This window comes from Drosophila montana, unplaced genomic scaffold (genome assembly GCF_035044405.1).
Source record: "Drosophila montana isolate Dmon_TW-CO22-7 unplaced genomic scaffold, ASM3504440v1 contig_1624_1, whole genome shotgun sequence".
In the NCBI taxonomy this organism is placed as follows: domain Eukaryota; kingdom Metazoa; phylum Arthropoda; class Insecta; order Diptera; family Drosophilidae; genus Drosophila; species Drosophila montana.
Genome location: NW_026996559.1, coordinates 3511607 through 3537446, shown reverse-complemented (window position 1 = coordinate 3537446; position 25840 = coordinate 3511607). Strand labels below are relative to the sequence as shown.

Genomic DNA, 25840 nt, shown 5'->3' with positions numbered 1-25840 from the left:
AAATATCTAGAATGTATATCCATATATATGTGTGTACATATATGTATATATATTCAACTCTTATCGAGTGTTTGGAGATTATGCACACGAAACAAAATGTTTGACAGTAGACAAGAAATGGCTGCATTTCAGTATAGACAACCCCTGAGAGGGACGTCCAATATTGCATAGCGAAAGCTAAATATTCAGCTTAAAACTCATTAGAAACAAAAAAAAGGAAAATAACCAATATAATCCACCGCTACGGTCGGAAAATGAGCGGAGAGCTGTTATGTCAATGTCAACCGAAGCTTTTTCGCGGATTCCATAATAGAATTGGGAAAGTGGGAAAGAAACATTGACTCTTGTTTCAGCGATTTGACAAAATCCACCGTCACAGGCGTAAAATGGGTGGAACAGTTCACAGTGATTATCTGTATTTAATAAAATAATACCTAGTAATACCTATCCTGAGTTGCGGAATATGCTAACTGCTGAAAGGGGCCCAGCTGCTGTCCCTTAAACTGCGCCAAATATATTTTACTCCATCGCATTGAACTGTTGCCTACACTCAAGACTGTATCTGTGCGTGATTGTATGTGTCTATATTTGTGTGTGTGTGTGTGTGTGTGTGTGTGTGTATGCGCGTGCTTGTCTCGTGCCGCAATGTTTCAGCTCAATTAAGGAATAATTAAAATAAATCAATAGAAGTCCCCCGACGCGACCATGTGATGGCCGCAGCGCCAAAGACAATTCGATAAAAAGGGAAAGCTGTGAAAATTGTGAATACGTGAATTATTTAAATCGCAACATCTGTGCGAGATGTGCCCAAAGACGTCGAAAACGACGCCCCTGTTGCTGATCGGCGGCATCGTGTTCGTCATCATACTGGTGGCCATCACGGGCGTCACCCTGATCAACAACATTAATTTGTCCAACATAATACGGCTGAACGAGAAGGTGGCCAGCGACAGCGTCAGTGCCAACGATAATCAGATCAAGGAGCTCAACTACGTCAACAATCATCCAAAGAACTTGCTTGCCAAGCTACCAAATGCCACGCCCACCAACAACGAAGCTAACGAGGCGGGCGATAGTCGCAGCTCTGACCAAATACGGCATGAGATGTCCTCCGTTGTGCCAGAGCCCAAACTGTCGGCGGTCATCTGGCGAGATGGCCAAAAGTCTCAATTTCTCGACGAGCCCATGAAGTCGCCAACGCTGGCATTGCCCTTGGGCGGTGCAACGGTCACGCCCGGCGGCGAGGCGGTGAGCTTGATTGATTACGAAAAACGCGCCCAAATCGTCAAGGTGAGTTACGCGGGCTGGGTGTATGTGTGTCCGGGGGGAAGGTGGGGGCTGAACTCCAATTGCGTATCAATTTCAAATGTCGGACCTTTGGGGGCCTGTCACATCCCCAAGGCAATGTGGCAGCTGTTGATGCCACACGGACTGACACAAGCTTGTGGCATGCCTGCCTAGGGCTGGGTGATTCATTTACCATAAAACGAAAACGTGTAGATTCAAAAGCGAAACAACAATAAAAAAAAAACCCTGATAAAACAAATTAAATCAGCCAGTGAAGCCCTTAACGCAAAATTGATTTAAATTAGAAATTCTTATCGTAATTGCAATCGTTAAATAAAATTTGTGAGTGTAAGATTCGTCGTTTAAAAATAGCTGGCAACTAATTGATATCTTCCTGTAAATCTGATGTACAAAATTAATGGACCAGTAAAAGACAGATACTATAGTCAAAGACCAAAACATAGCCGAAAACGTATGTCTATTCCGGTCTCTTTAAAGTTTGCAATGTCACCTTTCTATGCGATTTTCATAGATTCATGTATTCCTTATAGATTGTTTTTTTGTGCTTGTGAATAAGCAAACGTGGAGGTTACAGTGCAGGGTACTGATAAAAAAAAAAAAGTAAGCAAAAGGGCATGAATAGAACGTGTATAAAAAACCAATTTATGTAAGACAGTGACAGAGAAAGAGAGCAAGGGAGGCAGCGAGGCATAGAGAAGGAGCCGACAACAAACTTTCATCTCCCCATTGTATTTCATTTTCAATTCTGTTCTATATATTGTTTATATGACTGCCATTTGCTTATCCTTTATTATCTAGTATAATTAAAATCAACATAAGGATGGGAACTTGAGCTGAACTAAGGAGAGTGCGAGTTATATTTAGACAGAGAAAGAACGTCGAAGGCATATTCAGTTAAGACAAAAACAGAGTTTCCTTTATAAAAATGACATGTAACTTAAAATATAATGACAATTTTGTCTTACTGAAATTCATGATAATCGCATAGAAAGGTGATGCACACTAAGCTTGAGATAACCTAAGAAGACTTCATATCATACGTACGAAGGAGGAAGAGAGTCAAAGCTATATTTAGCTGTGCCAAAAAGAGAGTTCCCTATATACAATTTACATGTCACATAAAATGACAATTTTGTTTCACTTTAATTCATGAAAATCGCATAGAAAGGCGATCCGTATTAAGAAGATAATCTGTGTTTTAAAGTTTATATACAAGGAATTGTATCCAGATGCGAATAGTTTTGTCTTATTGCATTGTATTCAATTTCTTATCAGAGATTATGTTTGAGACTAGATTTAGTCTGTTCACCTAATGAAAGCTTGTGGATCTCATTCGATGTAATGCACGACTAGGTGCTATATGATCTGGCAATACATAACAATAATAGTTATTGTTGTCTGAAGTGATAATCGCCACGACATAGTTGAAGAACAAAGGCCTAAACAACAGCAGCAGCAGAAACACTGCTAAAATGGCTCTGTCTACAGTTTGTGGTCTAAATCTTGACGTTTATTACGCTTACTTGGCTAACCGGGTGCTCGGAACCGGCAAAGGCCTACGAGCAGACAGTCAACAGCCTGTCCCAGGACAGGCTTGTTGCCCCATTGCAATGGCAATTGGGGGCATGGCGAGGGGCGTCTCCGGGATGCGGAAGGCCCTCAATTGCTTTACGCTTTCACGGCTCGAGTGCCGTGTTGGGACCTTGGCGCAACGAGGCGCTAAAGAAATTGCAATTGCAATTGCAACAAGAACCAGCAACCAGCTACTTGCAACCTGCAACAATAACAATTACAATAACAATAAATAACCGCATTGCCAGGATACGCGAAAGCGATTTATTTTCTGTCCAGCATTTGGCTTTTATGACCGCAACAAACAATTTCAAATATTTGCCTCTGCACCCTCTCTCTCCCTCTCTCTCTCTCTCTCTCTCTCTCTCTCTCTCTCTCTCTCTCTCCCTCTCTCTCTCTCTCTCTCCCTCTCTCTTTTGCCCCTTTGATCCCTTGCAGCAGTCGTAGTTGGCTCGCAATTTTATTAATTAATACTTTCTTCGCAAACTGAAAAAGGAGCATATGATATACACACAGCTTTAGAGAAATATATAATTTGAAATATATATCATTATTTTTGGCATCAGATAAAGTGTAAGGATTTCAGGCAACAGCCTGTAGAAGGCAGATATAAATATAATAATTAATTGTATATATAATATAATTAAATATATAATTGTATAAAAGAAGGCCTAACTTCGGCACGCCGCAGATTTAATACCCTTGCAGGCTGAACCTTTTCATAATGCTTTGCCCGTATCTAAGAAGCACAGGGAAAATAGTTAATGCCGATTATGGCTAAGATATCTTGAAAAACAAAAAAGTTTTCCATGGAACAATTAAATTTTCGACCGATCGTTCCTATGGCAGCTATTTGATATAGTGGTCCGCAGAAAGAAGAACTTCTGCAAATTTTCTTGACGATAGTTTCGAAACTGAGAGACTAGTTCGCATGGAAACAGACAGACGGACATGGCTATATCGACTCGGCTGTTGATACTGATTAAGAATATATATACTTAATGGGGTCGGAGATGTCTCCTTCTATGCGTTACACATTTCGACACAAAATTATAATACCCTCTTGAATATTCTCAACAATTACGAGCTTTCAAATCGGGCTGCTTTATAGATCCTATAGGAGAAATCAATCGGAAATAAAGCGTTTGTTTAAAATCATTTGAAAACTACGTGTGTCGTGCCTCAAACAGCCTTTTTTTTTTTGTTTCATATATTTATATAAAGTTGTCAATTCAGATGTAAATATTTGTAATCCAATATTTTTTCATTCATATTATTAATAATAATAATTAAACTGAAAATAATATAATTGATATCAAACCGTGAAATATGCAGAATTTCGTTTTTATCAAACAACTTTATGTTTCGATTAGCTTTAAGTTCGGAGAACTGAAACCTTACAAAACGTAATACATGTTATATTTACATATACTTATATATTTGTGCAGCAATATTTATATAGTTTGTATAAACAAGAGTATAAAAAGAGCGAATGTTCTATCATTCAGATGAAACAATATTTAATTTAGGAACAAAAGTATACATAAATGCTAACAAGCTGAGCTAATAATGACTTTCAAGCTGTCAATATCTATTCAAATTTAAAAGTCTGTAAGTGTTATTGTTCTTGAAAGCCCTTCGTTCAAGTCTTTGGCCAACTTGACTTTAAAGCCGAGCTAAATTCGCAAATCAATTTAATATCGACTAAATATCAATACTTGAATGTCAACAAAATGTAATTCCATTTGTTGACTGAACGCACACACACGCAAACACACACACATACGCCCAAAATTGTAGTAGCTGCAGGTAATTCGGCCCTCGAATTTGAATATATTCATTTGTTTATTCAATTGCGAATGCGTACAAGATTCATGAATGTTCATGTTCAAACATTGGAAACGCCTCACATTTCACATGCCACATTTGGGGGGATCGTAGGGCAGCAGCAGTTTGTTGAATGTGGCTCATTTAATGTAATGGCATACCCTGCCGTTAGCAACGCACCAGCCCCTCCTGTCCCCTCCAACTACCCCTACGCTGAGCTGCGTAACTTCGATTGTTGTTGTCAGCACTTAAGATGTATGGCTAAACCTAACTGCCAGTTAAAATGGCAAACGCAGCTACACGAAATTGCCAAACACTTCAACAGCCAATTCCAGTACCTATACAACTGGGTTAAGGTAATAGTAAGTTAATCAGCACGTTTGCCAGGAAGGTGAGAGGGGGGGTTGGGGGCTCACATTGATAATGGGTTTGGGTTGAAACCTCGTTGCAAACATGCTCGGAACTAATAATCGAATTTCATTCATTCAATCTGTCAGTCGTTGAGTCATTCGCTGCTTCAACTATGTTTCGTTCTTTTTTTTCCTTTCTTTTTTTTCTTTTCTTTCTTGTTGATTTATTTTACACCTGTGGGGCAATCGCTTTTACATTCCACGACAACAACGGATGTCAAGTTTTCCTCAATGCTGCGCATTGTTCTCGCCCAACCTGCAGTCCAAACGGGCATCAAATTCAAGGTAAACCACTTTAGCTGGCCGCCAAAAAGTGCAACAACTAACAATAACAATAATTTGAACAGTGGTCGCTTCCAACCCCACAGAGAAGCCAGCCAAAGGTTCACGGCTCGAACCAGCACGCTGTCTCTAGTTTCGGTACGTAAAGCTGGCCTGTCACATCCTTGAAGCCTGGCTTTGGATCAAAACTATTTTTATCATACATTTTCAAAATTTGTATTCAATTTAAAAATAATAATTGCCCATTGTACTGAAAATGTTGCAAGCCGTAGATACTACTACTCACAAATTGCATCTAACAAATATGTTTAGATAAATGGTTGGTTATCCCCTCCTATGCTTTGAATACCCCATTAAAGTGTTTATATTCAAAGTTTAGTGGGTTTGAACTAGCTTGGTTTAAAACATGTTGCCAGCCTTGATAAAAATTCAATCTAAAATTCCAGGGCTTCGGACCAAAGTTAAATTTGATTTTGTTATAAATCTCCGATGAAAGTTTTTTATAGTTAAGCTTTTAAGGTTTAGTTAAAAAGTAAATTCGAATATTGGGTTTGAACCAGCTCGGTTCAAAATAGACTTTTTAAATGGAACTGCAATTTTTGTGGGCCATATGCAGGTTTGCCAAACTGCTGAAAGCTGGCACCACTGTGCAGCCAATGTCGCATTCGTCAATGCAATACCGTGGAGCGGCAACAAGAACAACATTGACGCTGACGCTGACGTTGACAATAACCCACTTTTTGGATGTTGTTTTTGTTTGGTCAACGCTGTTGACCGTTTGCCAGTTCGCCCGGTTTCATTGTCAATGGACGCCCAAGTCCGAGTCTGGGTGGGCCCAAAACGGCCATCGACGCGGCTTGGCATTGTCACGGGATTGGGAATGCGTCAATGCGTAGAACGTGGTATTAACTCAACGGCCAGCACATACATATGTAGCATAGCACGCCAGGCACATTCTACTGCAGATTAGTTTACAGTTTATTCAAAAATGTATGTACAAATAGTCCGGATTATAATCTAGTAAGCATGAGAGACCTCATAAGAACCAGCCTGTGCATCTGAAATTAAATTAGATAGAATATACAAATTCTGTCAGATATTTCTAGGGAAGCATGAGCTGATGCTAGCTTAATATTTACATATTTTACTTTGAATAAAGCTTTCAAAATCATAACTTATATCTATTTAAAGCAGAATTATAATAAAAATGAAGGCCTCCAGCTCTTGGAATCTAAATATTATATTTTAATCAGAAAAATGCGTCTGCCAATAAATAGTTTTCAGTGTGTGTATGAGGGAATTCATTCAATTTGTGAGGTCTCACGTGTAAATGCATTATTTTTATCAGTCTTTAACAACAGTGTTGAGCAACCAACGATAATTTAAAGAATGCGATACTATCGATATAAATGTTACAATATTATTTTCCTTTTGTTATATAAATAACTTTTTTATTTATTAAATGATTGTCCCCGACTAAAACAAATGAAGAATGAAGTGCAATCTTTCGTTTGAATTCGCCTATAATTCTCAAAACGTTAAAGCGAAACAGGGGCAAGGTGTTTGGAGTTGATGGCACAGTAAGCGGATGACAGAACCGGAAGGTTCCTGAAATAGCTAGAGCTAATACCTAATTGTATGCGTGGGTTTTGTGCATGCAAAAATATTTATATAGTATATTTTATTATATATAAATAGTTAACATTGACCTTTAGTGTCAGCCAAGCTTCATATTAATGTCACACTGAAAATGTCACTCAACCCATGTGACATTTGCATTTATTTTGTTTATTATTGTATAGTTATTTATTTCTAAAAAAGTCTTCTGAATAGTGCTGCTATTCAAAGTGAATTTTATGCAAGATGCGTTTATATATATATATATATATATATATATATATATATATATATATATATATTCTTATTAGAAAACTCAATATCTTTGGTATTCTTTAACAATCTTTGTTGTTTTGAATCACACATAAAGGCGGCGGGTTTGCTTTTGTGGAGTTTTTGCTGTGCTCTCGTATTGGTATGTTTTGTTTTTCTACAGAAATCCGATGCTCAATCTGTAGTTCATGACACTCTTAGTTGGTATTTCCATTTGGAAAACTTTGTCCCTGTTCTTTCAATACAATCTCATATTTTCTTAATAGTTTGGCAGTTCCTCTTTGCTTCCTGTCACACACGCACACACTCACACACACACACACAAACGCAGAGATACACACAAAGTTGTTGCTGCTCATTTTTTCAGTCAAGTTCGACTTCTTCTCCTGTAAGGCATGCACAATTCCCTGAATCAGGCAAATAGTTGGACTGAGTGTGTGTGTGTGCTTCTCTCTTCTTTCTTCTTCTTCTGCAGGATATTCAACAGCAGCGACGTCGTCTTTTGCATTATTTTATGGCCTTAAGCAAATTATATTCCCTTAGCTTCGGCCAAAGAGTTAGCCAAAAACTTTTGTGCGAACTGCAGGCGTGTGTGTGTGTGTGTGTGCTTGTTGTTGGTGTTTGCATAATTTTAAAAAAAATTTCAAAGTTATCCGCTTGCTCTGCTCCTCACATCCTCAGCCCATCCATGCTGTCCTTTTTGCCATCGGTTCCTTTTATTTAGTTCGCTGCCATTTGCATTGTTTTGCGGCCCTGCGGCATTAAGCGGCAAAGTTTTTGACAAAAACTTTTTCTGCTGTTAAAGCTGCATTTAAAATTTGCATTAAATTAAGCACACACGCGCACACACACACACACATACGCACTCACACACCCGTGACACCCATGGCCCGCTGGCTGCTGCGCTTTTCGAGTCAATCTGAAATTTTCGCTGAAATCGCAGCGACATCGTCTGTTTAGAAGTGGCAAATAAAGGCTGATCAAATTAATGACAGTGCCACCTGCCACGTGACACCAACTTTGCACAGCTGCATCCGCTGCAGCAGCCGCAGACACAGTCGCAGCCGCATGGACTTTGCCCGGTCAAGTTCAAAATCAGCCATAAAAGCCGAAAAAACAATTCTCAACGTTCACGTTCGCTCGCCTAATAATGGGCCTGAAGGAGGAGTGGAGGAGGTGGAGCTGTTTGCTGTGTGGCCTGTGCCATGTGGCATGCGGAAGGATGCAACTGCTATGTGCGGCATTTGAGGCATTTGGGGCATGTGTGACATATGACGAAGTGCGCCTCATTGATCTGCACGTTTTCACGTTGCGTTCCGGGAAAATGATGTTTAACACGCACAATCACACACATACACCAACCGCACACCAAAACGCACACACACACACAGGCAAAACAAAACTACTTACACACGTTTAGCGCGGCACGTTTTGTGCGACGTTTGCACATTTCAAGGATGTAACTAAATTCGTAATGAAGACGTGCAAACTGAAACTACGTGCGTGCATGTGTGTGTTGGTGTGTGCTTAACTCCATTTTGCCTGCCACATTGGCAAGAACATTCAATCAATCAGTCAAATCCGTCGAGAAATTTTCGTTAAATTAGTCAAGCTGATTATTTACTGCTGCTGCCCTCGTGTGGGGCAGGTCATGTTGAGGTCGCACACAAGCCATTACCACCCTCCCTTTCTCCAGTTCCATTTAATTGTGGCTAGTTAAACTGCGGAATTGGCTAAATAAACATAAAGAAATCGCCCCAACTTAGTTTACCGTCCAGCTTGTAATTAGATGCGACTCATTAAGCACCCAGGAATAAAATGCGACAAAACTACACTGAGCGAAATCGTTAGTGCTGTTTCGCACTGCACCAAAAAAAAAAAGGAAACCGAATAGAGCTAAATTCAAGGCACTTTTTTGATTCTGTTCCAAAAATGTCACACAAAATAAGAATTACAAATACAGCAGAGGATTAGAAAGGTATCGATAGTGCCTGCACCACTATCGATACTCTTTAATTAGTTCACCCTGCTCTCAATGAACAAGGTTAAAACCGGGCATATTAGTTTTGTAAACGAGATATACATATAACCGGCTTTAGCAGAGAGTATATAAGCAAGAGTATCCAAGTTCAAATTGTTTTCCTACCAGCACGCGAACTATCCACAATACCCCCATTTTTCAGAAGTCGATAAGTTATAAATCTATATCTTATTTGAGCAGATCTCCTTAAGTTGACGAGCTTATCAAATTTAAGAGCTAGCTCGGCGCTGGGTACTCTCTATCTCTTTTAATTTATATTCTCTCTCTCTTTCTGTTCTCCTCTCTCTCTCTCGTTTAATTTATATTCTCTTTCTCTCTTTCATTTCTCCCCTCTCTCTCTCTCTTTTATTTCTTTCTCACCTCTCTCTCTTTATCTTCTCTCTTTTACCACGACATCTATCGAACACTTTTGGCACTTTAACATTAATGATGCAATTGTTGATAATTATATACATATATTAATGAAGAGAGCTATAGCAAATATTTTCCAATCGAAAATGGGAAATCTCTTCAAGAATTTGCTGAGTAGTTTTTGCTTAAGGTTTGCATTGGGCAATTCGATAGGCTCCCTCCATTAATTGTATGTCTTGAGCCAACAAATTGTTTGTGCCATTTGCATTTGATATTCTTTCTGGATTGCGTTATAGACTATATGTGTGTGTAGTATTTCGGCTAAGATATTGAAAGTGTTTGGCAGCTACAACAACAGCTGGGGACTTGCCACAGTGTTCGCTGACAATGGGCGGCTGGCCTTGAACTCCTTGTTGGCCGCCCAAAACCAACTAGAACGAGTTATGCGAATGTGTCCGACTTTAATTAATTACCGGAATACTGTTAATATTTGCATTGCCTTCAAAGCGCCGCAACCGAACCGACCGAACCAGCAGATCCGCTGAGCAAACACAAAGAGCGCAACGAGGCCCAGAAAGCGACGCGAGGTGCCACCAAATGGCCGCCAAGCGGCGCGCTGCCATGGCAAATCGGTGCAGCCCCCAGCAGGCATACACAAGGATTTTTACATTTATATACCCTGTAAGCAGGCAAACCAGCATTGGGAGTATCTCAAGCACTGGAGCTCTTGAGAGCAGACCAAATATATATAAAAGTTCTCTTTTGCTCGATAAAATGTTATATATACATATAGCAAATATATCAGAAAGAAAATATATGTATAAAACATAGATATCAGATATCAGTACCAACATCAAATGCTCACAGGATCACAGTATCCATGCAAAGTATCCTTAGAAAGATGAAGCATCAATCGAAAGTATGGATATTGGTGGAAAGTATTCAATTCACAGTATGCCAACTGTAGGATATCTGTTAGTTGGTCACGCTCGTCTCGAGCGTTTCTTATATATTCTCCATTTTATTTTTGCTCCCTTCATTTTTCCATATTTTGGTCGTGTTTCTCGTAATTTAATTTCTCAAAAAAAATGCGCTCAAAAGTATGCAATGCCAAATTATGTTGTGCTGGTGCCGCCGCGCACAGGCCTCCGGGGGGTGCTGCATGCGGCATGTGGCATGTGGCACGGTGCAGGCGTCGAAAAACGTGTAGGTAGTGCAACGCCAGGCAAAGGTAGCGCTATTTTGGGCTGAAAATAAACAGACGGCCAACAACGTTCGCGTTGTCCATTTTATTAACATTTTTCCAACGATGCCTTACACGTGTGTGTGTATGTGTGTGTGTCTGTGTCCGATTTCCATTGCATTGGTTAGCTGAAAATTCTAAAAATATATAAAATTCCGAGCCAAGTTCGTGCAGTCGCTTTAAATGCAAACTGGAAACGCAATGCACTCAGAAAATTTAACAAATCTTATGCCCTATCCAAAGATAACGCTGGCTGGTCAGAAGTCGGCGCGAAATTGATGTATGTATTTAGCTTCACTTCAAACTACATAAAAATATCACAATTATAGCGTTTGATCCATGAATAGCTTTCAATATGCATCGAACTTCTGAATTGTCGTACAGCTATAAAGTTTTAAAAGTCATCGTTGCGATTGGCCAGCGAACAATTGGCTTTATTTATCCAGTTGGCAATGTGCTGATATCTACACGCGCCCTGCGTGAAACTTGGTATCCATTAGAAAAGCGCTGCGCGGACGGAGGATCAACTTACCTGCTCGGTGAAAACGTTTCGCTCGGCTGGTTGGAGCGTGTGCCATATCTTGACGGCAAAAGAGATCGCTTCTTTGCCCCACAGATCGGGGCGCAGTTCCCGGAATTCGGTCAAAAAGTTAAGAAACCCGCTGTGAGTGATTTGCCTCCGTTGACAACGCATGCTCTCGACGCTATCATTATCTATCTTGCCCGACAATTTTGGCAAAAGGTCCATAGGAAAAAATTTGTAAAAAAAAAAACAAAAAAAAACAAGAAAGAACTATGTAAAATGTACAAAGGATGTTTTATTAAATTTTTGATTGCTTTTTTTTTAAGCTTATTTGCTCACTACGAATTTTAGACTGTGGCTGGAGAAATGATTATACGAAACGTTATGAAACGCCAAGTGAAGCTATTTTACCAGGTTACTAAGCTCCTATCAAATGTAAATATAATGTCTGTACAAATTGATGTATATTTATGCATACATGCCACGCCTAATAGGTGTCTAGATAAACACTATGCTCTTTGATTACCGTCTTAGCGTCACCAAAACAATAAACGGAAAGAATTATTATTTTAACAGAGTATTGAGCAGTCGGTTGAACCCGACTGCACTGTTCTTACTCCTTTCTTATGCTATAAAAAGAACAACAAACCAAAGTTTAACCACGAAAGAGAAGGTTTACCCAAAGAAAAGAAACAGCAAACTATCGGAGCTTGAACTTGTTGCGAATTACAAAGCAACGTTAAACAGAGTTCGCTTTCTGTGTGGCATTGAACTGTTGTAAGTGCACTTAATAATTGTAATAATAATGTAAAGGAAGTCTAACAGTAGACAGGAAAGCAGCACTGCGACCGAGACGGTCTATTGTGCTTGGGGCTGGAAGGGGGCTGGGGGCGAACTCTTTGACTATATGCTGCCTCCTATTCAAAGAAACCTGTGTTCAGCAGCTAGTTGCAACCTAGCTGTCATTATTCAATACTAAAATGCTTTCCGTATCAATCTACCTTTTTTCAGATGATGGAGCACGCCTGGCACAACTATAAATTGTATGCTTGGGGCAAGAACGAGCTGCGTCCATTGTCGCAGCGTCCGCACTCGGGCAGCATATTTGGATCATATGATTTGGGCGCCACAATTGTGGATGGCCTGGACACGCTCTACATAATGGGCCTGGAGAAGGAGTACAAGGAGGGACGCGACTGGATTGAGCGCAGATTCTCGCTGGACAACATCAGCGCCGAGTTGTCCGTGTTCGAGACAAATATACGCTTCGTGGGCGGCATGCTGACACTGTACGCCTTCACCGGGGATCCACTGTACAAGGAGAAGGCGCAGCATATTGCCGATAAGCTGCTGCCCGCTTTTCAGACGCCCACGGGCATACCCTATGCGCTGGTCAACACCAAAACAGGCATGGCCAAGAACTATGGCTGGGCATCCGGTGGTAGCTCGATTCTCTCCGAGTTTGGTACACTGCATCTGGAGTTTGCCTATTTAAGCGATATAACTGGCAATCCGCTGTACCGGGAGCGCGTGCAGACCATACGCCAGGTGCTAAAGGAGATTGAGAAGCCCAAGGGACTCTATCCCAACTTCCTAAATCCCAAGACGGGCAAATGGGGCCAGCGTAAGTAGTTCGATCTGTTTCCGAAAAGCAACATTTTGACCCAACTCCTGTGACAATTGCAGAGCACATGTCGTTGGGCGCCCTGGGAGACAGCTATTACGAGTATTTACTCAAGGCATGGCTTCAGTCCGGCCAGACGGACGAGGAGGCACGCGAAATGTACGACGAGGCTATGCTGGCCATTATGGACAAAATGGTGCGCACCAGCCCCAATGGGCTGACCTATGTATCTGATCTGAAGTTTGATCGATTGGAGCATAAAATGGATCATCTTGCCTGCTTCTCGGGTAAGTTTTTGCATATATTTGACAATTGCGCTCGTTAGACCGACGCTCGAATTTTCCGAAACCGCATTTCACTTTCCACCCGAAATAATGCTTCAGTAAATGTGTCAGCGTTGAGCCCCCGACAGGAGAAACTCTTTTATGAATATTTATACAGACATATTTAATATCCAAATTCAATTCGCAGGCGGACTTTTTGCGCTGGGCGCTGCAACGCGCCAGAACCAGCACACGGACAAGTACATGGAAGTGGGCAAGGGCATTACCAACACCTGCCACGAGAGCTATATACGCGCGCCCACCCAGCTGGGACCGGAGGCATTCCGGTTAGTATTCAGTTCAGGCAATTCCATTAATTTATATATTAATCCTTCTGGAGTTGTGGTATCTTTTAGCTTCAGCGATGCGGCAGAGGCGCGTGCGCTGCGCTCGCAGGAGAAGTACTATATACTCAGGCCGGAGACATTTGAGAGTTACTTCGTGCTTTGGCGCCTCACGCACGACCAAAAGTATCGCGACTGGGGCTGGGAGGCGGTACTGGCGCTGGAGAAGCATTGCCGTACACCGCACGGCTATTGCGGCCTGCGCAATGTCTATCAGCAGGAGCCCCAAAAGGACGATGTGCAGCAGAGCTTCTTCCTGGCTGAAACACTCAAGGTATTTAGCTGATAGTATGGGAATTTAACTTGGAAACAATTAACGAAAACGTTTTTCTTATGCCCTAGTACCTGTACTTGCTGTTCTCCGACGACTCCGTACTGCCCCTGGACGAATGGGTCTTCAACACCGAGGCGCATCCATTGCCCATCAAGGGTGCCAACATTTATTACCGCAAGGCTCCGGTGCCGCTGCCCGCATCGAATGCCTCATAAGCAGTTGGGCGCAGTTTGTTGACCGCGTCATTTTAATTGACTATATATCATTTAATATTATGATTATTATTTAAATATTGTAATGTTTTTTTTTTTTTTATTATTATTATTTGTCTGTTGCTTTAGTTAGTTTCTATTTTAATGTGTGTATGCTTATATTATTTGATTGCACAATGACAACAACTATATAATTTGATCTTTAGTTCGCCGGGCAATCAACGGACGACCATATTCTATGTAACATATTTATGCAACTCTTATTAACGATAGCAACAAGAACCCCTAAGTAGTTAATATATGGTAACCATCCTCTAGCTCGTATTCAATACACAATTTGCACAATTTTTCAAATCAAGCCAAAAGGCAAAACAATTTTTCACACCAATTTGTAGGCTGCACTTGGCTAATTACAGTTTGAGGTGTTTGAAAAAAAAAGGAAAAACCAACCAATTATATGGTATATATAGACAAACACACACACACACACACACACACACACACACAAATGATTTATATAAGTAAACTCAGGTGTTCGAATTATGATTTCTTGCATTGTATCCGTTAACGGAATCAACTTGAAAACTCTTCAACTTGCATTCTCAATATCGTTCTGTCTAACTCTCTCAGACTCACACTCTCTATATCTCTATCTCAATCTCTATCTCTAGTACTAGATCTATCTATCTACATAGCATATTTGTGTAGAGCACCCTGTATGTAACTTAATAACTTGCATTTTGAATATGAATATGACACAACTCTCAACATTCGGTGGCACATTCTGGGATCGACATATTTAAGAGCTTTGTTTTGTAAATATTTCCCTAGCGACAAAATGAAGGCATCAATGAGAAGGTTTACAAACCAAGTAATTGTCAAGTTATTGTTTATGTTGTAGTTTAAATATAATAATTAAAATTTATTGTAATAGCACCTAGCATACTTTAAACAAATGTAACGCATATTACTTTACATCAGCATCAAGCGAAACGAATCTTAAATATATATATTACACATAAAAAACAACAAAACAAACAAACAAAATAAAAAACAACACATAAACAAATATATGTAGGCAATTGTTTAAACAAAATATTTATACAATTATACAACAAGCGAAATAATTTTATTTTTAACAATGTAAAGGGTTTTTTTTTATAATCCTAAGCGTAAGATATGATGATAATTATGATATTAATATTAAATAAAAACCATATATAAATAACAAGAAAACAAAAACAAAGTCGAAAATGTTAAATTTGTGTAATCTTCAGCGCTTTGTATCAGCTCTCGAGCTGTGAGAAGTCATATTAGAAATATACGTACATACACATAAAATATAAAAATAATGAAGAGCATTACAAAAATATACATTTTCTAAGGTGAACACATAGTTTTATCATTATATAAATTATATATATATATAAATATCTATATACATATAAATATATTTTTTTTTTTATGTTATATCAAATTACTTGTAAGACAGAACGTGAATATTGTATAATTGTGAGTCTAATAAAATTGTAAATGCATGATAGATGAACACGACGAAGTGGGCAACTCTCCCTAGGGACAGTGCAAGTGGATATTAAGAAATGCTTAAACATAACTGTATTGGACTAACCCATAAGTATAATAAAAACCTAATGAATAACATTAAAACAAATGCGATCTGTTTTGCGACATTTTTGAAAAGGTTAATGAGCTTAAGTTTTGTACGGTGTCTGGAATACTTAATCGATTTTATATTGAATATACTCATATTACATGTACACCTATTCGAAAATGGTATACATGTATGTTCATTCTGCATTTTTTACCCGAACCGACTTAAATGTTAAATCCATTTTATTTTACGTCCAAAATCGTACAGCTACAAGTCCCAATCTGATGATGGGTAAGGAATTTGAATATTCTTCATTTAATTATTGTTGTAGAAGATTCTTAAAAACTGCTCTAAAAGTGCAAACTTGATTAGTTTCTAAGCTATCTTCACGAGATTTCGTATAGACACGTCATTTTGTTGCAGGTAGTACAGACAAACTTTACTCGAAACCAAAAATTGAGTTTTCTATGAAATTGTCTTTTGTTTTTCGTTCATGGGAAAAGTCTTTTATTGATGGGACTACTCGAGGATATTGCTCCCGTAAAAGCAGATGGACTGAAAGTATGCATATATTTGTAAAAATAACAAAAACAGCGTGGGCAATAATAGTCGCTTATTGCTGTTAATTATATTTTTAGTCTTCAAAACATGACAGTTTTTGGCAAAAAAAACATATTTAAGTTTTCCATATCCCCTACTCCCATTTTTGTCTGCTCCTTCTGAGATGAACATTTGCTTATAATTTGAAAATCTTAAAGTAAAATTTGTACCTAATTTTACATATGCATGGAAAATAACGAGTGGTCTATTCCAAATAAGTTGTATGTACATATGTATTAATTTCAATTAACTGCCGGTCTGCATAATGATTTTTGCCCCGCTACAATTCCTTTCCAGGCATGACAAACAATTGAGCAGCTCTATTAAAATATATGTATGTACATATAAGTACTTGCACAAGGCGAACAAAGCGCTCTGAGGTTAACAACATTTCTCACCCAAACTCACACTTGGCGGAGAACCCGGAACGGGAACGCCAATTCCAGCTTGCAATGCGAGCGGGCAAAGTCCGAAGCGCATAGCATAAGAGACTGCAAACGGCTGGGCAAACAAAGCATAACCATAAAACGAACAAGAAGCCCACCCGACGCTAGTTGCCGCCCACTTATAAAAAAATTAAGGAAAAACAAAAAACAAGAGTGTATAAGACTTTAGATTCAAAAGTCATTCCACCCGCGGAGCGCAAACAAAGACAACTCTGCGCTTGCAGTCAAAGCCATTCACTGGCTGTTGCTCTCTCTCTCTCTCTCTGTCTCTTTCTCTCTCCCGTTCTACCGCTCTTTTCGCGCTCTCTTTTGTTCTTGTTGTTCGCATTACTCCTGCTGCTTCTGCTGCTTCTTCTTTGCTGGCTAGACGAGCCCGCCAGACCAGCTGAGTTGCTTTTTGCCGGTCGCAGCGACTGCGTTCATTGATTTTTGTTGTTGTTATGCCCTAACCTACTCAGACTACTGCAGCTACTTGCAGATGTATTGCCATTTTGTACATTGTTAAATATAAATAAAATTTTATTTATATTCATTAACCTAATATGAAGAATAAAAAGCGGATTATATACCAATTTCTCATGAATTCCCTTATACATAAAAATAAATAATTAAATTTAAGTAATGCGTATGAATATAACATTTTAAAATATCACATGCATCGATATATTACAAATTCATTTGAAAACGGCTCAATCAATTACATCAACATATAGAGTATACAGTCGTCGAGCTGGCTTTAAGCTTTGCCTTTGTGTTTTTGTTTTGGTCGTTGACGTTCGCGGCCTCGCTTCAAGCAACCGCACAGTTGCCTGCGAGTTTTCAAGCGAGTCGGAGCGTCGATGCAGCAGCAGCGCCAGTAGCTCCAGCAGTTGCATTCAGTTAAAGTCTATAGCTGTGTGTTCTTCTCTACATCTATTTTTTGTTGTGGTTTCGCAAGTGCCGTGTCAGTGCCAGAGCTCCATGATGCCGTTCCCCATACATCCACCCAAGCAAATGCCCTGCCCACACTGGCAGCACTTTCCCATTAGCCCGGTCGATAGTAAACCGAATCCATTTGGCAGCAGCAACAACGATGCGGTTGCGCCAGTTACCAAGCCACCGGAGCCGGTGTCCTATCGCTACTGTGTCCACTGCAAGGCAGCTGGCAAGGATGTGGGCGACATCAGAAAGGATTGAATGGAGCTACCAATTGCACGCATTTTTCACCTTAGCGATGACATGGGCCACGCATTTACTCCACCCATTCCACATACACTCGTCACCCACTCACGAATCCACATAAACATCACCAACCACACCGAACCACTCACAATGACAGTGGAACTCCCAACTAATCTCAAGTGGGCCCGCCGCGATGAGTGCAGCTTATAAATATATCGAATTAAAATTTGATTTGTATTCTTATAGGAACTTCGTATGTGTTTGCCTTCTGCTCGTCATTTGCTTTGCGTTTTTGTTTCATGTGCCAATCATAATGATACCATCTACATATATACTATATCTTTGTATAAAAATATACGTATATTTTTTTTACATTTGAAATGCTTAAGCTAAGATTTTTCTACACATGTATTTTTTAGATTCGAGAACTAAATTTGGTATAAAAAAACACAAAAAACACAAAAAAAAACATAAACATAACAAAATAAACGCACGACGCATATGTATAAAAAACGAGTTTATTTTACACACACAGATCCATACATTCGCATATGTACACGCACAAATATGAGCAAATGCATCGATGTATGTGTGGTTTGTTTTCATAAGCGGCACACTTTTTTGGGACTTGTTTGTTGCCTGCTGCTGTACGCTGCTGCTGTTGTTGTTGTTGTTTTTGTTGTTCCGGATCGTGCGCTGCTTTTTATCAGTTTCCAAGGTCAGTAGACAGCAACAAAAGCAACAGCATTAAAAATTCAAGCATACCCGCGATAAGCATGAAACGAAACAGAACAATCCAGCAGAATTCCGTATTTAATCCAGCATTTTCGGTTTTCAATTTGGGTCTTACGCTGTTTTATTCATGTAGTTTCTTTTTTATTTTTTGTTACTTCTATCGTGTGGCCACCAATGGGTTAATTAGCTCGCTTGTCGCACGCAACTGCAATGCAAGAGAATTGTCTGAGGATGGGTGACAAAGTTCAACAAACTGCTTAAGTGCAAAAATAAATACGCACTCTCAGTTACAAACATACATACATATGTATGTACATATGTATGTGCATAAATACATACATACATATGTACGTGCCGGCATGCATGCTTACGTATGTATATGTATTTCGAACTACCGCTAGTCGCTGCTAGAAGGAGCGGTAAAAGTATCACACCTTATCACACAAACAAAACAATCGAGCTCTCTACACTACAGATGCAAATACATAAGAACACGTGCATACAAGCATACATAGTATATGAACATGTGTATGTATATCAGGCTGTATATATGTATGTATGTACATCATTTTGTTCTTATCGTTTTGGGTGCGCAAAACTGAAAGTAATATCGCTAGACTAGGTTTGCTGTCGTATCTACATACATACATACATACACATATTCCATCGTATCTTTATAAATAGTACCGATGCACACATACCATTATGTTAGAAATTGCTTATTATATTAGAAATTGGTAGGTATTGCCCTAATTAAAAGTTATGGCCGCTGTTTCTACCGCGATTACCCTTCATATACATACATAAACATATAAGCATTGCGATATCGAGAAGCCCCACAACTACCCTCATAAACATTCTAACTAATAAGAACTTTATTTAACTGAATACACACAGCATAATTCAAATATTATTAATCGCTATAGAGCAAGAATCTATAATATTGTATACATACATATGTCTATTATTCTAAGAAGGATATTTTTATATTTGTACTCTTAAGACAAACCAACTTTAAATCAACTAAAATGGTTAGGCTTATATTTTTCTCGGTTGGATCATCGTAAATATACATACATACATATGTATACCCCGTAGGAAACAAGGGAAAATTAAACTATCCGTGAAATTGAATTTTTTGAAGGTGTGTAGGATCCGTTGTGTATATAAGTAACATGTTTTCAAGTTTTTAACACCTGTAGATGAATCTCTCCAAATCCGATTAACAGATGTTTCCCGTAATTTTAGCAATTAAATATATTTAACGTGCATTAGTGTTGCAGACTTGCAACACTTTTAGTAGTCAAAGGTCTGGGTCTCGCAATGTTGCAGCAAACTTTTCAGTCTTGCTGTTGCAAAGTCTTGCAAATTTAGCACCCCATAAATATCTATATATATTTATGGCTATGACCTTTTGTGCTTAAGCTTGCTTACCCTAGTTTAAGTAAAAAAAAACGGTGTCATTTTCTTATCATTACATATACAAAATATTATCCTATGAAATACTTCTATATTAATAAATTAACATATAGGTACATATATTGCAAACTTAAATAAACCCGTTTTTTAAGTCTGCACAGATTTATTTTTAAGCAAAGTTAAGTTTTCAGATATAAAAAGTGAAAATTGCATCTAATGTTTTGTCATACATATGTGCATTTATTTTTTAAACAAACAGTCTGGCAGCACTGGCAGGCAAGAAAAAAACGGTTAGGCTACATATACGAACCGAACGCAATGCAGTGGAAACGTGACGAATGGAACCAGTACACAAAACTATCGCCGGCTAGTGTTGAAGCCCTTGGAACGACTGGTTCGCAATGAACCATGTCGTCGCTTCGGAATAGTGAACATTAAAATGAAACTTACTTTTCAAAAGCTGAGCTGAGAAGAGATCTACTTAGTTGGAAAGCTGCTGCAAGCAGGTGCAACTACTGAAGTACGTGGCCCAGTTAACTGTTTTGTAAACGTGTAGCTGAACGGCCGGCAAATAAAAGAGTCAGCAAGTGAACGGCGCAACATGGACTATCAGTACTACGACGAGCCAGACTATGCAGATGAGGATGAGGACGGCAGCGGCGGCAGCGACGTTGTCTACGTTGACCAAGAGTCCACGAAGCGTCAGTCCAACAATGATTTCGATGACGCTGATTTCGAGAGTGTGGCGAATCGTTTGTGGGACAGCTACGAGCACTGCATACTGCCCTCGCTGACCCAGGTGACAAGTTACATTGTTCCCCTGCTGCTGGGCTGTTTGCTGTGCCGGCTGCTTAGCACGCTCTATGCACGCCGCGCACGACTCATGACCAGCTCCAGCTCCAGCTGCAGCTGGCAAGAGGCGAACAGTCTAAAGCTGGCGCCGCTGCACATCATCAATGCGCTGTGCGGCGCTGGTGTGCTATACGCGACACTGGGCCAGAAGATGCTGATCCTGCTGTTGCTTAGCGGCATCAGCTTTGTGCTGCTGCAGCTGGTGCGCCTGGGCAAAGGGCAGCGCGGCGCCTTGGCCATTGCTGTGCTCAGCATTGGCAGTCAATTCCTCTACGAGCTGGCCATTTGGCAGAAGCGCGACGACTGGCCGCAGCTGCGCGGACTGCAGATGGTGACCAACATGAAGGTCATATCGCTGGCCTTCGACTTGACGGCGACTGGCGCGCCAGGACTACGCATGCCGAGCATTCCCGCCTACCTGGGCTACATTTTAAATCCGGCCAGCTGTGCGTTGGGGCCCTGGCTAAGCTACGCCCGCTACTTGGACTCGCTGCACAACAAGCCGCCCTTGCGGCGCAATCTGTTCCATATGATGGTCAACGTGCTGCTCAGCCTGGTGGCGCTGGTCATCTCCAATTGCATTGCGCCCGCCCTGGGCGAGTTGCATGTGGCGGAGGAGGAGTACACGACGCGCCACAGTGCCGTCTCACACTGGCTGCTCATGTACACGGGCGCGATGAGCGTGCGGAACAGCCACTATTTTGTGAGCTTTCTCAGCCAAGCGCAGCTGGCGGCAGCCGGTCAGCAGCTGGACACAACAACGACGGCGCACAGCAGCTCCAAGGAGCTGCTCGGTGAGCTGGTCGTGCGTCCGTGGAACATTGAATGGCCGCGCTCCCTGAGTGCCCTGGTGCGCTGCTGGAATGTGCCCATGCACGAGTGGCTCAAGCGCTACGTGTACTCGACATCCAAGCTGGAGCAGGGCTCCCGCCAAAACACCATAGTGGCCGTCTTCTGCACATACGTGGTGTCGTCACTGCTGCACGGCATGGACTTCCGCATCTATCTGGTGCTACTCTCGCTGGCCACCTTTGCCGAGGGCGAGACAATGTTGCGTCGTCATCTGGCCAGGCTTTTCAATGCCTGCGTCGCTGCCAATCCCTGCCCCGGCGCCGAACGCTGTCGCTATGCCCACTGCCCGCAGCAACGTGGCTGGCTCTGTTTGAGCTCCTGGCTGGTTGGGCTTACCAATTTGGCCTTTACACTACTCGCAATATTCCATCTGGCCTATCTGGGCGTCGTGCTGCTGAACGAGACTCTCGTCATGGAATCGGAGAACGAGCTGCCCTTCCTCTTCCACTGGTCATCGGCGGGCTATCTCAGCCACTACGTTGGCATCGGCATGTTTGTGCTGTATTTGTTCATATCGTAAACTGGACCCAGTCCATTTAAAGACTGCCTGAGAGAGACTGCATCCCCCCTTGCTCCTCGCTCCCGACGCTGTCCACTGTCTGCACTGGCAGCTGCTCCATGTGATTACACTATTAACATATATATGTATATATTAACATATATATATATATATATGTATGTATATATAAAAATGCATCCGCTCCAGTCGCACACGGTTTCTGTGTGGCTTTTTGTGGAGCTGGCAATAGGAAAAACGGAACTGATTTAACAACTGTGAATCTCTTTATAAACTGTATTTGTATTTTTAACACGTAGTTGTGACCAATTGGCTATTATTTATACACATATATGTAACATTTGTATGTCTGAGCGTCTGTACTTAATAAATGTAAACTACACGTTTTTATATACATATATAAAGCAACGAGTTTTTACTTGGATCTGTCAGAAATGCTTCCCCCGTACCCCTGTGGAAACTGGGTAATTAAAACTGCAGAAGCTAAAGTCTTCAAATATGAAATGTATACTTTCGTATATTCGTCCATTTTCATAAAATCGATACATATCGATTTGGGGAAATGGTTCCTTACGCATAGCTCGAATAGTATAAGATAAACTATAGAAGAAGGTTCTCGTATTGCATACACAGATTAAGAATATTTCACTTTTTACCCAAACAAAAAAAATTTCCTTCAATTACTTTATATAACTAATTATTCAAAATAAAAATTCACATATATTCAAATATATATATTTTTTCGTAAAAGAGTCAACCTATATAGTTTGAGAACAATCTTTTCAATTTTTTATTTAAACTAAGACAGGTTTATAATGTATTTGCCATATAAAATGGCTATTACTTTTTCATCCTTGTATATTCATATATCTCTTGGTTACAATGTTTTTCTGTGATAATTAGAAAGGATTTAATGTTTTTCATGCACAAATAAAAATTCTTTTAATATTGATATCTTTGTATGATATTTTAATAGCATTAAAAGTACCAATTTCCCAAAAAATTGTACAAATAAAAAATAGATTGAATATTGAATATTCTTTTTTTGTAAACGTTTTTTTTAAGAAAATATTGTATATATGTGGCAATATTTTCTGTTGCTTAACATTTTTGGATACCTTTCTGTTGAACGAAATGTCCTATGCAAAGTAGCCGCATGTGGTACAAAGCTGTTTCTTCAATAGTACACCTGAAAGAATATATATATATATATATATATATATATGTTTTATATATATATATGTATATTATATAGCATATAGTATTTACGCCTGGGTATTTTGAATGCAATTTGTTTTTTTTATTATTAATGTTTATTCCATTGGATCAAAAAAACATTGTTATTTATAACAGCATAGTTAGCTTAGATAATGTTGCACCAAGCCTCAGGCTGAATCGTCATCTTTGGAGCAGGTCCTTTAACCATCCTTGCTTGAGCCTTCTCACTACACAGCTCCACACGAGATCTCTTGCTGTCCGGATTGAATGGAATTTGTGAATTTACTTTAGTTTATTTAATAATGCACTAACAAAGCAAAAGTCACTAATTTGTAAGCTATTGTAATAAATAAATATGCAAGCACGTGGTAAAGATAAAAAAATTTTATAGAAAAATGAACTAATTTTTAAACTATAGTGTTTAATATGCAAGCAAATAGAAATTTTCGACTAAACACTCTATATATGGAGACAAATATTGAAATATTTTGTTTAACAAAAAGAATTTAGGCATTCTTCATTAGAAAATCAGAAGAAAAAAAAACAATATATGCATCTCTTCCTGTCATAAGAGAAGCTTTTTAAAATGTGATATTATCACAAAGACCACTCAGTATAAAAAACGTTTGCCCTTTTAACATTATCGCAGCTATTTGAAGATTAGGAACAAGAATTATTCCCTTTTCTAAAGTGGTTTCCTTTTGTGATCCACAAAACGAGCCTTGGGCTCCGTTCTTATGAACAATTTACACAATTCTTAAATCGGGCAAAGCCGGGTAATGTCAGCTAGTTTTTACTTTTCTTAACCACAATTCACGAAGTTCAGTTATGGTAAAGGAATAAAAGTCGAAATAAAATTTTATTTTTTTATTGGTTTTTTATGTAGGTTTTTTTGTTGTTTGTTTTTTGTTGTTTGTTTTTTTTTTTTTGTTTGTTTGTTTGTTGTTTCTTCTCATTGAGACAAATATTTATAACAATATTGTAACTACTACTTTGTTGATTTTTGTTTTGTTTTGTTTTTGCATTTGCTTATTTGCATTTGTTTTCGGTTTTCAGTTTTATTTGTTTTGTCGCTTATGTTTTAAATATTAAAATTACTACCTTAAAAATTATGCAATGACAATAAAAATATTTGTTTTGCAATTTTCGCCTGGTTGTAATTACACCACGTTGATGAACTGCTAAAAAGTTGCGCTGTTTTTTTTTCTTTTTTTTTTTGTTTGTTTGTTTTGTCCCCCATTTTATATTCAGAAAAGTTGTTGCACATTTGATTTGACATCAAAAATAGATAGATATATACATATATATATATTTATGTGTGTGTGTGTGTCTGTTTGGGTGTATATATATATATATATATATATATCGACTCGTGTATATATTGTATATACAAATATATCGATGCAATTTAAAGTGTTTATGTATATTTTATATGTATCTAATTTGTTGTTTTTTGTTTTTTTTTTTTTGCTGTGTTTGACATTGTTTCCGTTTCCATTCCTTATGCATCTCGACATAGTTATTTGTTATTCATATATATATAAAAAAAAGTTGCATGCTATAACTCATGCTGCCCGCATTTATATATTTTGAATATTTTTTCTCTGCCTGCGCCTATTTTTTTTGTTTTTTAATCATTTTTCATTCATAACAACAACTGAGTTGATCACAAGAGATAACGAGAGTTTTTGCTTTATATGTATGTTTTTTGTTTTGTTTTGTTTTGTTTTGTTTACATTTTCATAGTCGCTTCTGTTGCACTTCTTTTTACATTTACAAAATATGTTGAAGCTTTCGTTGATTTTTCTTTTCTGTATTTGTTTCATAATTTTGTGTTGGGTTTTTGTTTGTTTGTTTGTTTGTTTGTTTGTTTTGCTGCCTTGGCCTATGCGAAGCGCTTCAAAAAACTTATAGAATAATTGTTTTTGCAGTATTTAAATTTTCGTTTAATTTTTTTTCAATTACTTCTTAACGTAAAGTGAAAATACAAATAGTGTACAAATATTCGCTAACTACATATTACATATCTATATATATACTTATATATATATATAAATATATATATATATATAGATATATATCGCGTGCGCACAAAGGAAACAAATTGTGTAGCATATGCTAAGGATGAAGGGAGTGGGGGGGGGGGTCGGGGTTAGGGTTTGATTTAGACAGATTGTTGTTGTTTTTTGTTTATTTCAAACGGC

At 39.0% G+C, this 25840-nt stretch overlaps 3 protein-coding genes and 1 long non-coding RNA gene across 7 annotated transcripts in view; 3 read left to right on the top strand and 1 right to left on the bottom strand.

Annotated features, from left to right (window-relative positions):
• The window catches only part of alpha-Man-Ia (alpha-Mannosidase class I a), a 73518-nt gene extending 57622 nt beyond the window's left edge, over positions 1–15896 (top strand). For 3 of the 4 annotated variants that reach the window (XM_064700094.1, XM_064700095.1, XM_064700093.1), the window contains 5 exons: positions 12459–13071; positions 13134–13358; positions 13543–13681; positions 13751–14012; positions 14081–15896. In XM_064700094.1, coding sequence (XP_064556164.1) covers positions 12459–13071; positions 13134–13358; positions 13543–13681; positions 13751–14012; positions 14081–14227 — 1386 coding nt within the window. In that variant the 3' untranslated portion in view covers positions 14228–15896. Of the gene's footprint in view, positions 1–687; positions 1291–12458; positions 13072–13133; positions 13359–13542; positions 13682–13750; positions 14013–14080 lie in introns of those variants that run through there. The other variant, XM_064700096.1, reaches the window with a different exon arrangement.
• Positions 11189–11876, bottom strand: LOC135440546 (uncharacterized). Its single transcript, XR_010438319.1, has 2 exons — positions 11457–11876; positions 11189–11399 (listed from the first exon to the last, which is right to left on the bottom strand). It is a non-coding gene; the product is annotated as an uncharacterized LOC135440546 (long non-coding RNA).
• Positions 15897–17682: 1786 nt separating the features above from the next.
• On the top strand, positions 17683–18462 carry LOC135440520 (uncharacterized). Its single transcript, XM_064699735.1, has one exon. The coding sequence runs from the start codon at positions 17843–17845 to the stop codon at positions 18056–18058; it is 216 nt and encodes a 71-aa protein (XP_064555805.1). The 5' UTR covers positions 17683–17842; the 3' UTR covers positions 18059–18462.
• Positions 18463–20596: 2134 nt separating this feature from the next.
• por (Protein-serine O-palmitoleoyltransferase por) lies at positions 20597–22822 on the top strand. The gene has a single exon (XM_064699831.1). The coding sequence runs from the start codon at positions 20799–20801 to the stop codon at positions 22419–22421; it is 1623 nt and encodes a 540-aa protein (XP_064555901.1). The 5' UTR covers positions 20597–20798; the 3' UTR covers positions 22422–22822.
• Positions 22823–25840: the final 3018 nt, after the last annotated feature.

Excerpts from the sequence above, each read along its gene's own strand:
- LOC135440520 (XM_064699735.1), top strand. The coding sequence starts at position 17,843 with ATGATGCCGTTCCCCATACATCCACCCAAGCAAATGCCCTGCCCACAC.
- por (XM_064699831.1), top strand. The coding sequence starts at position 20,799 with ATGGACTATCAGTACTACGACGAGCCAGACTATGCAGATGAGGATGAG.